The 15,283-nt window shown below is 40.3% G+C and overlaps 1 protein-coding gene across 5 annotated transcripts in view; it reads left to right on the top strand.

Annotated features, from left to right (window-relative positions):
• Positions 1-421: 421 nt before the first annotated feature.
• The window catches only part of BICDL1 (BICD family like cargo adaptor 1), a 101,952-nt gene continuing 87,090 nt past the window's right edge, over positions 422-15,283 (top strand). For 2 of the 5 annotated variants that reach the window (XM_032309177.1, XM_032309176.1), the window contains exons 1-2: positions 425-932; positions 8,769-8,984. In XM_032309177.1, the coding sequence (XP_032165068.1) occupies positions 504-932; positions 8,769-8,984 (645 nt within the window). In that variant the 5' untranslated portion in view covers positions 425-503. Of the gene's footprint in view, positions 933-8,768; positions 8,985-15,283 lie in introns of all 5 variants that reach the window. The other 3 variants (XM_032309172.1, XM_032309174.1, XM_032309175.1) reach the window with 3 other exon arrangements.

The raw sequence follows: 15,283 nt of genomic DNA, 5'->3' as shown, positions 1-15,283 counted from the left end.
CCGAGGGACATGGAGCGCGGCTGCAGAGAGCGGCCGCCGGCAGCAGCAGCGAGCGTCGCAGCGACAGCGGAGCGCAGCCCGCCCCGTGAGGCGCTGCCCGGCCGGCGGCGGCAGCGGCAGCAGGAGCAGCAGCAGCAACAGGGCGGCTGAAAACTCGGCGGCGGCGGCAGCGGCAGCGGCAGCGGCGTTCCTCGCTACCTCCCCTCGCGCTTCGCCTCCCCTCGGTCTTCCCTTCCTCAGCCTTTCCCTTTGCCACCCCCACCTCCTCCCCAGCGCGCGCTGAGCAGCTGAGCCCGGGGGCGGGGGGAAGGGGCGCGTGCCGCGGGCGCGGGGGAGGGGCGGGCCGGCGCGCGCCGCGCCCAGGGCTCGCGGGGACCCGGGGGGCGCGTGCCGCGGCGCGGGGCGAGGCGCGGGGCGCGGAGCGGCGCGGCAGGGCCCCTCCCCCCTGCAGCCTGGCGCGCGCCGGCCGGGCCGCACCGCTGCGGGCTCCGCGCGCGCGGGCCATGTCCGCCTTCTGCCTGGGCTTGGCCGGCCGCGCTTCAGCACCCGCCGAGCCGGACAGCGCCTGCTGCATGGAGCTGCCCGCCGCGGCCGCGGACGCAGTCGGGAGTCCAGCCGCCGCCGCCCTCATCTCCTTCCCGGGGGGCCCCGGGGAGCTGGAACTGGCGTTAGAGGAGGAGCTGGCGCTGCTGGCGGCCGGCGAAAGGCCGTCCGACCCCGGGGAGCATTCTCAGGCCGAGGTCGGGCCTCCGGCCGAGGGGTCCGGACTGCAGCCGCCACCCGCCCAGGATCCCGAGCTGCTGTCGGTAATCCGGCAAAAGGAGAAGGATCTGGTGTTGGCTGCCCGGCTGGGCAAGGCGTTGCTCGAGAGGAACCAGGACATGAGCCGGCAGTACGAGCAGATGCACAAGGAGCTGACAGACAAGCTGGAGGTGAGGACGTCCCTCGTGGGATGGGTGGGAATCAGGGAGAGCCCTCCCGGCAGCTTCGGGAGCCACTCACCCACCCCGCTCCTTCCTTGCTCACGCTACCTCAACAGAAAATCACCTGAGGGCAGGGGTAGGCTAGAGGGTTTTCAGTTATCACACCAGAGCAACATTGAATCCATCTGACTTCAGCAAACGGGTCCATGCACAGCCCCAGCCCCGCTGTGGGCCATTCTATATATGTACTGTACACTACATCTAAAATAGAGCTTACAGTATGACTAATTTATACAGCGCTGAGGTGATGTCTGCACACAGAGAAATGAGGAAGTCGGGAAGCATTTAAAATATGCTCCAGGTTTTCAGAGTAGTTAATCTCTAATCAGGGTGTTAGTCTAAAGCCTTCCAGTTTTGGCGTTAAGGCCTCCAGATGCCCTTGTCTTAACTTCCTGGCAGCTCAGAGTTGTGGGAAACAAGTGCCCCTAAAGGAGCTTTATATAGCCTTCAAATACTCAGGGATTAGGAAATGTGGTTCCATTGCAGAAATCAGGCAAGCCTGGGCTCAGCATGTGACCGTTGGTAGTGGATTTAATTTGGACCTTGGCATTTCTGTGTATTTTGTATTTAAACAGTATTCTGTGTTCCGGGCCTCATGCATGCAAAATTCCATGGCTAAATGCAACCTCCCAGAACCGTATTACTTTAACTGTTATAAATACCTCTTAAAGTGTCTGTAAGATTTCTGCTAGTTCTCTGGACCAAAGTCTTTCTTAGAGCTATGCCTGTTCTTTCCCATTACTGGAAAAGGGCCTTGAAAGTGGTATGGAATGCCAGCCTTTCTAAATTAAAGAGATTTGTTTTTAAAAGGAGGTGGGGGGCATCTCTGGCAGTGCAATTTTTGTCTGCCTGTGCCTTTACTATTGTTTCCCAGTTCGGTTGCAACCAGTTCTTTTTATTCTTAGTTGTAAGAGAATAGTACAGTCCTGACTAAGGTCTGAAATTGACCCTAGTCGGTTTCCATATCTTTGCTACTGGTTGAACAGTCAGAATGTAAATTCAGAAACTTTTCAGTAATAAGATTTAAGTGTGTTTGTGGTCTAGCGACATATCAAAAGTAAATCAGGGGGAAAAAAGGAAACCAGTGAGTGCCCTGTAGTTCAGTTGGCCTGTTAACTAGGTCTGCCAGTCGATGAACCCCTGAGATATCTCTCTGAAAAGTGGTTTTGTGAAACCTATAAGTAGACTGCCAAAAAGCAATCCAATGAATTGAATTGTTTAATTTTCACTTGAAGTAGAGGTCTAGAAATAAAAGGGTGCTTTTTTTGAAAATGGGATTTGGTTACATGACTGTATATAAGAATACTACTGTAGAGATTTATACTTGTGATCTGAAATTCCTTCAGTGAGGGACTTGATTGAAGAGACATCTAACTTGAAAGGAACATCATATCAGTCAGTTTGATTACTGATAGATTTCAGAGTAATCCTGAGTGTGCAATTACACACATCCTGGGTTCCATGTGGAGCCTTTGTACATTTCTTCAACGAAAGAAAAAGATTTTTAAATTGTGTAACAATAAAGATTCTGTTGTAAAAGAGTAAATTACCTTTAACTTTTTGCTATTGACCAGACAGTAATAAATCGTTTAAACCTCTTAAACTAGTTTATAAAATCTTCATTCCTCAACAGGTTACCATATGAACACTAGTATTAAAAATTTATTCTAATTTCTGGAGGTTGTGGTTGCACCACATTGTGAATGTACTTAACACTACTCAACTGTTCACTTACAAATGGTTATAATGGTAAAGTTTATGTTATGTATACTTTTTAAAAATTTTTTTTAAAGATTTTATTTATTTATTTGACAGATCACAAGTAGGCAGAGAGGCAGGCAGAGAGAGAGGGGGAAGCAGGCTCCCTGCTGAGCAGAAAGCCGGATGCGGGGCTCAATCCCAAGACCCTGGGATCATGACCTGAGCGGAAGGCAGAGGCTTACACCCACTGAGCCACCCAGGTGCCCCTAAAAGGTTTATTTTTAAAAGCTAAATATTAATCATTACTGAGGATGAGTATTGGAGGGTTCAGTTATACTGTTTCTTCGAGGTATGTTTGAAGATTATCATTAAGAATTTTTAGTTTTTTCAAGAAGTACATTAAAAAATATTTCATGAAGATACTGTCATTAGGTCCTTGTTTTAATTAGGTCCTTCTTTTAATTCTTATTAATTGACCAAAACCTAATAGAGAAAGATTTCATTTGATACTTGCAAGTGAACTTTCCTCATAGTATATATTTTAAGCAGCCTAGATTTTAGAATGTCTGTTTAGACAAAATACTGTCTAAAGTTTAACACCACCACTCTGCTATATTTTCAATTACATATTTAAGAGTAGAGGACTTGCCCTTTAAAAAGCATTTGTAATTTTCCAGAAATTGTCAGTGGAGTCAAACATATTTTCCCGCAGGTTGGTTTGAAAGATTAACACATGAGTGGACTCTGAGACAATGTTGGCTTGACTGTTAAATAATGAGATTGGTCTTGTTTTAGTCCCCTCTGTTCCTTACTACTTCAAAATTAGCACCTTTCTAACTTCAGGACCGATAAGCCATTGTCAAGACTTTTTTCCTACCTATTCATTAGTTAATATTGAACACCTTCCCAATTCTGTGTGCCAAACCTAAGACTTTGTTTTGTCATTTAAAACATAAAGTCTTAATTTTATACTGCTCTCTCATTTATTTTTTTAATAGATTTTTATTTATTTATTTGACAGACGGAGATCACAAGTAGGCAGAGAAGCAGGCAGAGAGAGAGGAGGAAGCAGGCTCCCTGCTGAGCAGAGGGGCTGAAATCCCAGGATCCTGGGATCCTGCGGGGCTGGATCCCAGGACCCTGGGATCATGACCTGAGCTGAAGGCAGAGGCTTTAACCCACTGTGCCCCCCAAGTGCCCGTGCTCTCTCATTTAAAGGCACAGTATTTAAAGTCTTTAATGTTTTAAAGGATAACAGTTTTTTTAGCTGTATATCTCAGGTTAAAATGAGGATTAATTTGAAAGACTGGAAGATTTGGTCATCTTTTTCCGACCCTTAAATTGACTATATTGTATTTTATTCATTCACTGAATTGTGTTTTCATATGCTTAGAGTTCTAAATTGTTGTCTTTTTTTAAAGATTTTATTTCATTTATTCTTGGGCCGCCTTGGTGGCTCAGTCAGTTAAGCGTCTGCCTTCCGCTCGGGTCATAATACCAGGGATCAAGACCCACATCAGGCTCCTTGCTCCACAATGATCCTGCTTCTCTCTCTGCCTGCTGTTCCCTTCTCTCTCTGACAAATAAATATATAAAACCTTAAAAAAAATAAAAAGATTTATTTATTTTAAAGAGAGAAAGGAGAGAGAGCAGGGTGGGGGGTGTGCAGAGGGAGCAAGAATGCTGAAGCAGACTCCCTGCTGAGCCAGAGCCAAATGTGGGGTTTGATCTAGGACCCTGAGATGATGACCTGAGCCAAAATCAGGAGTCAGCGGCTTAACTGACTGAGCCACCCAGGCGCCCCTTAAGATTTTATTTTTTAGGCAGTCTATGCCCACTCTGGGTCTCAAACTCACAACCCAAGACCAGGAGTCCCATACTTCACCAACTGAGCCAACCAGGCACCCCTAAAGTTATTTTTTTAAGATTTATTTATGTATTTTAGAGAGAATGGGGAGTGAGGGGGCACAGGCAAGGAAGAGGAAGAGAGAATCCCAAGCAGACTCCAGGCTGAACCTGGAGTTCTATGCAGGACTCCCATCATCTCAGACCCTAGTCAAAACCAAGACTCCCACACTTAACTGACTGCACCATCTAGGTGCCCCACTCCTAAAGTTATTTTTTAAACTGTATTTCTTCTGGAGGCACCTGGGTGGCTCAGTCTGTTAAGCACTGGACTCGTGATCTCATCTCAGGTCTTGATTTCTGGGTGGTGAGCTCAGGCCCTATGACTGGGCTCCATGCTGGGGGTGGAGCCTACTTTAAAAAAAAGTCTGCATCTACAGTGAGCCCTTTTGCTTTTTCTTTTCTTTTTTTGAATTAAAAGATTTTATTTATTTAAGAGAGAGAGAGAGGTAGTGAGATAGAGCATAAGCAGGGAAGAGAGGGAGAAGCAAGCTCCCCGCTGAGCAGGGAGCCCAATGTGGGGGCTCGATTCCAGGACCGCTGGGATCATAACCTGAGCTGAAAGCAGAGGCTTAACCAACTGGGCCACCCAGGCACGCCTGCCCTTTTGCTTTTAAATCTTATATCCACTAGGTCCTTAGTTTTTTACCAAAATATGAACTAAGACAGTAACTTGCATTTATTTATATATTTTTTTCTTCAGAAATTAAATATTTAGTTTTCAAAAACATTTTTAACATACAAGATCCCCTTTTTTCCTATTCTAGCTGAGAATGAATTTTCTCTTACTGCCAAGGTAGTATTTTCCCTCAACTACATTTTCTTCTCCCTTCCTTAGGCCAATTCTCATGATTTTAGTACAGTGTTTTTAAAAGGGCCAAACAAGTAAAATGAAAATAATCACATAATGAGAGTCACTAGTAGATTTGGAGAGGCAATGCAGAGGTCCTTCCTTGTATTCAGTGCTTGGTCCACTTAAAAATTAGTACTTTTTCATTGTATATCCTAGACTTAGGAGAATGGTGGTATTTTTTTTATTCTTTCCAGAAATCCAATTTCTGTAACAACCAATTTTAGATGGGCTAATGGTATTAACTTTCATTTTTTCAGGGGTTTCAATAAATTTTTATTTTTTTAAGAATGGTTTCAGTTTTATAGAAAACATAGAAAGATAGTACAGTAAGTTTCCATATGCCACAAACCCAGTTTCCCCTGTTATTAACATATTATGGTACACTTGCCATAATGAAAAAAATTAATACTGATATGTTGTTAACTAAACTCCTCAGTTTATTCAGATTTCCTTAGGCTTTACCTATTTTTTTTTTCTTTTCCAGGATCCCATCCTGAATACATTGCATTTAGATTTTCTTAGTCTCCTCTTTGCTGTAATGTTTTCTTAGACTTTTCTTGTTTTCGATGACCTTGACAGTTTTGATCTTAACTTTCCTTCTTTTGTTTATTGAGGTATAGTTAACGCATAATGTAACATTATTAGTTTCAGGTATAGATACTAACTTTTAAAATAATGCATAACAAAATAAATATAACATTAAATGAATAACAGAACAACCCCTTACCTCCACATGTCCCAATATGCTGCCTAGAGTTTCCTGGTTAATTTCACTAAGTTGAAAATACAATTCTAGGAAACCTGTCTTTGAACAAAAGGCTAAATTCTGTATGTTCATTAATAAGAAAGTCTTGATTGATTTTTTTCAGTGTTCAGGGAAACCTGAATTAGGACAGAATAGACTGATCAGCACCACCTGTCTCAAACCCTCCCCCAACTCCAAGTGGATTGGATTGTTTTAGTTGCTTGGTTGGGCTGTTCGCTAACAGCTGTTTGCTGAATATTTTTAAGTCTCTCTGTTCTTTTAGAACACAAGCCTAATTTATCTGGCCTCTCAGTAACACTGTGATTACTGAGTTCTTGCTGTTGCCTTCTGCTCGATCTTTTTCATTTTGGAAAAACTGAATAAAACCAAGTATCACAATTTTAGGATTGCAATTAGCATTTGTTTCTGCATTTCATCTTTCTGAAGTCTCTACGGTGACTAAAACATTTTCATTTTTGGAGTTTGGCAATGTTGAGGGAAGCATAGAGCAGAAAGTTCTCATGCTGATGAGAAGTCCCTCCCTTGTCCTTCCTTTCCCTGCATGCTGCAAACAGAGGCTGTATAAAATATAACTATAATGTGACTTTTTCAACAAATACAGTAGAATGATTATATCCAAGTGAGTTATCTCCCAGAAGTGGTCGACCTGGGAGGCCATATATTGATTTCAGTAAAAATTGCCTTTGCTAATGTGATCAGAATTTTCATTTCAGATCACTGGTTTTATCTTTTTGGCATATTATTTTGACTGCTCTGTGATAGCATGTTTTCATCTTTTGGGGATAAATTCGACTTTAAGAAACATCAGGTCATGGGACGCCTGGGTGGCTCAGTTGGTTAAGCATCTGCCTTCAGCTCAGGTCATGATCCCAGCGTCCTGGGATCGAGTCCCACATCGGGCTCCTTGCTTGGCGGGGAGCCTGCTTCTCCCTCTGCCTCTGCCTCTGCCTGCCACTCTGTCTGCTTGTGCTCGCTCTCACTCCTCTCTCTCTGACAAATAAATAAATAAATAAATAAGATCTTTAAAAAAAAAAGAAAGAAAGAAAGAAACATCAGGTCATTTAGAGCAAAAGAGGAGAATAAAATGACAGGACGAAATGGAGTGATCTCTTTTCTAGACACATATTAGATGTGAAGTAACAGACTGATTTTCATTTTCATGTTTAGGTATACACTGGCCTTAAGGCTTTCCAAAAGAAGCATTCCAAAAAATATTCAAAGAGTGAGAACTTGGATAGAATAAGAGCATACCTTCCCAAGTAGAAAAGATGACTGACTACTCTGAAGAAGATTCATACGCTCATTTTAGCTTGTTGAAACAATCAATGCTTGATATCAACCTTCAGTGCTTCAGAATTTCCTGTAGAGCCAATATAGATAGGCAGATAGATGCATGTCTAGGCTTCATCCCATTCTTGACAAATCACAGTCTTTGGGATTCAGGTCCAGGAGGGTATATTTACAACAATTATATCAGAGCTTTTCTGAGAACCCCCCAAATTGAGGGCCATTGCTTTAATTTCTTTTTAATATACTCTGTGGGACACAGACTTCGCTTTCTTGTACATAGTATGCTTTTTAAGTAGAGCGTACTTGGCTCTGTAAAGAGACATCCATATTTGTCTCATAGAAACAAAAAGATACTCTTACTTCTTTCAAAAGAATCCTTTTTTATTGAGCTGCTACTTCAAGCCATCTGTATTTTTACTGCATACCATTTGTCACACACAACTTTCTACTTTTACCAGTCTCTCCCACTAGAATGAAAGCTCTGTAAATGCAAGGACCCTGTCTGTTTTACTTTTCACTGTGTCCCCAGCACAGTGGCTGACCCATAGTAGGTAGTTAAGAATGAATGGATGGATCAGAAATAAATATGCAGGGCTAATAGTCCATGATTTAAAGCATATCTGAAGCTGAACTTGCTTGATATCAAAATATAATACCTTATATCACAACAAATACTTACTGAATTGTGATTTAGAGCACTAACGGAGTCCAATGACTTAAACACAAATCTCAGCTCTGCCTTTTACTAGTATTGACCTTGAGCTTGTTACTTGACCTCTTATCTTCTGTTACCTCATTTATAAGAAAAGGTGGTTAATCTGAAGGATCTCTGGAGTTCTTTCCATCTCTGAAAATTTCTTGATTCTAAGTGCCTGATATTATGCCAAGCATAATAGATGATTCTAAAAGAAGCCTTAAGGACTCTGTTACGTTGTTTAAATGTATAGTTCACCAGTTAATTGGATGACTTGTTCAATTTCAACTGAACTCCTAAGTCCACAATCCATTCTCAAGAATGAGAATAAACTTAGTAATATTAAGCATTTTAAAGAGAAATGGCATTCTCTTTGTGAAGCCAGAGCCGTCCCTACTTTGCAAGAAAGGAATGTTTTTGTAGCTGTGAAATAGGCAACTTTTCCCTATTTGTGTCAGAGTGTTTTGTTGTGCTGACTGGCTGGGAAAAAGAAAAGTTAGGAAAGTGTGAGAAGAGAAAAAAGCAAAAGGCTGTGAATTTTGAACATTTTTTAAATCCTCTTCACTTCTCACCCAGCACTTAGAACAAGAGAAACACGAACTGCGAAGACGATTTGAGAACCGAGAAGGGGAATGGGAAGGGCGTGTGTCAGAGCTGGAGAGTGACGTGAAACAGCTTCAGGATGAGTTGGAGAGGCAGCAGGTTCATCTGCGGGAAGCAGATCGAGAAAAAACACGGGCCGTCCAGGAATTATCAGAACAGAACCAGAGGTTATTGGATCAACTCAGCAGGGTAAGTCACAAGTTAAGAATTTACTGAATTTACTGAAAGTTGAAACCAGTGTAATGTCAGTCGTACATATGGTAAGAGGAGTTCTGATTTTTGTTGGCTTTTTGGCTGATATCGACAAGTTAAATATTTTTCACCTATAGAACTTTAACTGTGTGAACTGGGAGTCAGGAGCCAAACTCCCTTACCTGCCATTAGTCAGCTATAAGACTTTGACAAACACTTAACTTGGAAGTTTTTTCATTTTTAAAATGGAAGAATTGTGCCTGTTGATATCTGACATTCCAGAAAGCTCTAAAAGTCTATGATTCCTTACCTAGAGAAAGTCTGTCTTGGGTAAAATTATGTTAATGCATTTAGTTCAAATATTAAATGGTACTATCCTTAAACTGAAAAGCTTAGGGAAAATTACAAGAGCTAAAGGTTTTCATTGATGTTACATTTGTGAACATACGTTTTTTCATATTATTTAAATGTGAAAGGAGGTATATGCATATCTATGTTTAAAACTTTTTCTTTTTATTTAATATTAAGTAAAAATTCTTTACTTGTATCTTTATAGGGTGGTGTCATGGAAGTATTAATTAAGTAACCAAGGTCAAGACTATGAAATTATTGCAAGGAAGGAGTTTGAGGGCTGAATAGGTAGAAATCTAATTTAAATATAGAACATACCTTTTTAACAAATGTAGGAATGTTGTTAATGCCCTAGTCTTTAAATCCACCTACTTTTGAAAATTAAGAGCTGGATTTATAATGTACTTCAGTCCTTCTTATGTGTTGAAAATAAAACTATTAACTCTTCAGTTATCAGAAGAAAAATGAACTTCTAGTCTGATTTTATCCCATAGGTCTGCTTAGTTCTTTGGAAAAGGCTTAGCTAGAGCAGCACATGGTAAATACTTGGCATTTCCACTAATTCAATGGGTAATACCCTGTGAAGTTACTTCATTAGTTTGTCATAGTTGCTTCTCCTGGGTACATTCTTGTCTCACTGGGAAGTGTGAGGTAAATGCTACCACTAGCGAAGGAAGAAGAGGTAGAGGGGAGAATGGAGGTGGGGAGGAGGGGAAGGGAGACAGGTAAGGAAGAAGGAAGGGAAAAAAGAGATGCCCAATAACTTGGAAAGTAGCTAGTTGCAGGAAATATGAACTTGTGCAAAAGGTGAGAATCCGGATGATAAGTAGAGCTAAAGATCTTGCCTGTGGGCTTCCCATCTAGGGGATTAAATCATCATTTGATTGGCTGGAAGGGAAGAGTTGGACAGTTCCTCAAGAAGTCATTTCAAGGCCAGTTCAGTAGCAACATTTCTGACTCAGTTCTGAAGCCTTTTGCAACCACTGGGAAGGGATTTTGTAAGATTTTTTAGGTTTTGACTCTTCATTCATTATTCATGAAAGATTAAACTAACTGGATACACCTAGCCAGATTTATTTATTTGTTCAACAGCATTGACTTAATACTTATTCTGAGCAAGTGTTTCTTATGGATACCTATGCAAGGAATTCAGCAAACCAGAACAATTAAAGGGGAAATTATTTCTTGGGAGTAAAGTTCATGTTACAAAATAATGTCAGCAGAAAAAAACTCAACTCTGCTCTCTGATCTGGTGAAAGATAGGTAGCCAAGAGAGTTGAAGGGAGAAAGCAGATGTTAACATGACATGGCGAAAGAGCAGAGAACTTGGAATTTACATGCATGTTGAATCTTAACTCTGGTTCTCATTGACTAGACGACCTTGCTTGTGCCTCACTTTCCTTACTTATAAAATGAGAGTAAAAATCTGTACCTTATACAAATATTGTTGAGATGAAAGTAAGATAATTTGTTTATATTATGCTGCACTCTATGAAGGTAAGGATTTCAATGTTGATGGTTGTTTCAATAAAGCAGTACCTTTATAGTTGAGGTTCCTTTGCCTAATTTTTCTGTAGGAAATCCTGACAAGCTGTTCCCAAAAGGGTGTAGGGGGATATCATTTCCATTAGATCTAGATTCTTGTTATCCTTTCTGGCCTTGAATATAGGCCCTTGGTGAGTTTTTTGGCTTTTTCCCTTTCTCTTTTTAAGCAGGACAAGCCCCTGGGGTTTACATCAGCAGCCAGTTTAGATTGTATTTTAGCATTTTATTAACTGGGTACTCAGAAACTAGAGGAGTTGAGTACTTTGAAGTGAATTAAGATTTTCCTTGGACAAGATAACTAGGAGAGATGTAGTAGAAGACGAGGCTTTGTTATGATGTATACAACATGTCTTTATAAACATGAAACGTATAATATCTAAGGTATAATACAATATTTCTGTGATGCTTCTGTCCAAGGTTTTCTTAAGTTTATTTTTTTAGTAATCATACGCAATGCAGGGCTCAAACTCAAATCCCGAGATCAAGATCTACATGCTCTTCAGACTGAGCCTCCCAAGCACCCCCAAAGTATTTTTAAGTATATTTCTTTTGCCACCATGGCCTCCCAAGTTTTTTGGTTTTTGTTTTTTGTTTTTTTAAAAACAGCTCTATTGAGATATAACGCACATACCATAACATTTACTTTTTAAAGGTATAAAATTCACTTGATTTTAGTATATTTAGAGTTGTACAACCATCACCACTATGTAATTATAGAACATTTCACCCCCCGCCAAAGAATAAAATCCTATACCCATTAGTAGTCACTCTCTGTTCCTCCTAACCCCCTACCCCATGCCCTGACCCCTGATAACCACTCTGTTTCTATGGATTTGCCTGTTCTGGACATTTTATATAAATGAAATCATACATATGAGATTCTTTGTGACTGGCTTCTTTCCCTTAGCATGATGTTTCAAGGTTTATCTGCATTGTAGCATATATCAATATCTTATTTTTATGGCTGAAGAATATTCCATTCTATGGATATAACACATTCTACTTATTCATTAGTTGATGGACATTTGGGTTGTTTCCACTTTTTGACTATTATGAATAAGGTTACCATAAACATTCATGTACAAGTTTTTATGTGACCAGGGTTCTTTTTTTTAAAATATTTTATTTATTTATTTGACACAGAGAAAGAGAGAATAGGTGGGGAGAGGGGGGCAGCAGAGGGAGAGCGAGAAGTAGGCTCCCCATGGTGCAGGGAGCTCCATGTAGGGCTTGATCCCAGATCCCTGGGATCATGCCCTGAGCCAAAGGCTGACACACAGTTGACTGAGCCACCCAGGTGCCCAGACCAAGCTTCTTTTTAGTGTATGTATGTGTGTGTGTGTATATATATATATGTGTATAATATATATGTATATATATCTCATGAGCTTCTGGATTCTCATCATGAAGGAAGAGATAGGTATTCGAATTTTATAGCTGGGAAAACTCGAGGGACAGAAAGACACATGGCTTGTTTAAGGCTTTTCTGAATTAAGACTTACAGTCCCTCTGCCTCAGTTTCACATTTCTGAGGCCACAGTTAAGGTCACAGGTTTTGGAGCCAGACAGCCCTGGGCCAAACACCAACTCTTCTGTTTACTAGCTGGGTGAACATGGGCAAGTTTTTTCACCTTTTTTAAGCTTAGTTTCCTCCTTTGTAAAATAGAAACAATTACTACTATTGCCTAATAGTGTTAGGAGGATTAAATGAGATAATAGATGTAAAACTCTGACCACAGTGCCTGGCATATTATAAGTGCTCAGTAAATGGTAGCCATGATTTATAATTATCATGTCTTCTTCACATAGAAGGGAATTCTGCATCTAGTCAAACACTGGAATTCTAACTTGAAGGCAGAAGAATCTGGAGTGTTCCCATTTTAATTACTGAAAATTTTTTGTGTTGCAGTTAAATCTCTACTCAGAACTATTTGAGTAAAAACGATCCTTCTAGGAGTTGAGTCAGGTTCATTCTATGGCATCTCATATCCCCTGGACACTGCTTCATATACTCTGGGGATACCATTATTTCAGTTTATTTGTTCATTTGGACAAAAGGCCCTCTAAATTCTCTTCTGGCTTCTAAGATTCTGTGAGTCTCATTTTTGTGCAACTCAGGCTGACATATTTGGAGAAAGTGTAGTTTACTTTCTGAGATAGAAAGTAATACCACGATGGCATTGACAGGGTTTAATGGGGGCATGTTAGACACTTAACATCCTACCTCAAAAGAAGAAAGAATACAGTGGGCCTTGCTTTCAGGAAGTGAAGAGGAGAGACATAGGCCATGCTTGTCGCCTAAGAATATTTTTTTTTTTTTTAAAGATTTTATTTATTTATTTGACAGAGAGAAATCACAAGTAGATGGAGAGGCAGGCAGAGAGAGAGAGAGGGAAGCAGGCTCTCTGCTGAGCAGGGAGCCCGATGTGGGACTCGATCCCAGGACTCTGAGATCATGACCTGAGCCGAAGGCAGCGGCTTAACCCACTGAGCCACCCAGGCGCCCGCCTAAGAATATTTTAATGTAAACCTTAGAGGGGAGATTTTTTGAGAATCCTTCTGATACCTAATACAGTACTTTTCACTAGCATTACAGCAGAATCCTTCATTGCCCCCAGATGATTTTCTTCCCAATAGCAGCAGCAAAGATAACAGAGTGTTCTGATCAGTGTTAAAGTGTCCTAAAGTGATCATTCACTAATTTAACCTGCTACAGCTTATACCACAGTTCAGGCACTGTGGAAACTTCTTAGAGCTTGCATGTAGGACAACAAGTCAAAATAGTGATTTGAACAATGTAGAAATAGTCTGATTCATAAAAATAATGATATCAGTAATAAGTTTCTTTAGCCTTTTCAGCCTTCTGAAGCAGTTGACATAAGATATTTTCAAAATGAATCTCAGTAGTATTAGAAACTTCAGTAAGAGATAAGTCATTTCCACAGGTTGTACTAATAAAACTGCTCACATGTCCTTGTTAAACACTAAGTTTAGACTTGAGCACTTGTTGACCAAAGCATAGGAAAAATGATTGATTTCATCTTAAAAAAAAAAAAAAAAAGAGGGGGAGGATTTAAAATTGCTTAGGGGCTACTGAAGTTTTCCTTCCCAGAAATACAGAGTTTTAGAATTTGTAGGAAGTGGCTAGGAAATTTTCTTACACTTTTCCCCTGCAGTCTTATTCATGAAATATCATCTGTACCTTTTCTCCCCCTCCTTCCCTCACCCATAAACCTACCAGCAGCAGAACCATATGCTTAATCGTAATCCCATTTTCTCTACAAGGGGTCAGGGCTTCAGACTGCAGGACTGAATATACCCCGTCTTAGTGACTGTTTATTATGTGCTGGGTTATAATTTTTTAATAACTATATAGATTTTTGCATTTTCCATTTAAAAAGCCATGACAGACTGCCTGGGTGGCTCAGTCGGTTGAGCATCTGCCTTTGGGTCAGGTCAAGATCCCAGTGTTCTGGGATCAAGCCCCATGTTGGGCTCCCTGCTCCACAGGGAGTCTGCTTCTCCCTCTTCTTCTGCCCCTCCCCCTGCTAGTGCTTGCACGTGCTCTCTCTCTCTCTGATAAATAAATAAATAAATAAAATCTTTTTAAAAAGATAAAACGCCATGACATACTTGAAGCACACAGAAAACTGCAGAGAATAATACAAATCCACCTTTGTAAAATGTTAACATTTTTGTCATATTCAGATTTTTTAAAGAGATAAAATGTAACTGATAACATTTGATGGTCCTGTGTCTTCTCCATTTTTCCATTTACTCTTCTTCCTATTCATGTGTTTATATCATACACACTCACACATGTGTGTGCATGCATATAAACATGTATTCCATTATGTATACTATATCCATTAACAATGTGTAATAATTTTTCCACACTTCAAGCATTTAATAAATGCCAGCATCGTATTCATATCATTCTATACCTCATTCTTTTGGCTCAAGGTTGTGTTTTAGGGATTGATCTATATTAATAAACACAGTTCCAGCTCATTTATTTTAGTCATTTATTATTTGATTGTGCAAATACAGTACAATATAGTTTTCATTCTTTTGTTGGTAAACATTTAAGTTTTTCCCAATTTTTAATTATTTCACACTTTCCTATAGTATATAGGAATATGTATAAGTATATGACTATTCTTGTACCTTTCCTTCTTCTGCACGTATATTTGAGTTACTCAGGTAAATCTAGGCGTGGAATTGTTTGGTCCAAGAGTAAAGACCTCTTCAGCTTCACGAGATATTGCCAAATGACTCTCTAAAATTGGACAAATTTACATTTTTACTTAGCAGTGTGCGTGAGTGCCAGTGTGTGTGGTAGTCCACATCTTCACCAATACTTGGTTACTGTCCAGTTTTAAAAATCAGTGACTTGTGTG

The sequence above is a fragment of the Mustela erminea genome, chromosome 13, assembly GCF_009829155.1.
Source record: "Mustela erminea isolate mMusErm1 chromosome 13, mMusErm1.Pri, whole genome shotgun sequence".
Lineage (NCBI taxonomy): Eukaryota > Metazoa > Chordata > Mammalia > Carnivora > Mustelidae > Mustela > Mustela erminea.
This window is presented reverse-complemented; position numbering and strand designations above follow the sequence as displayed.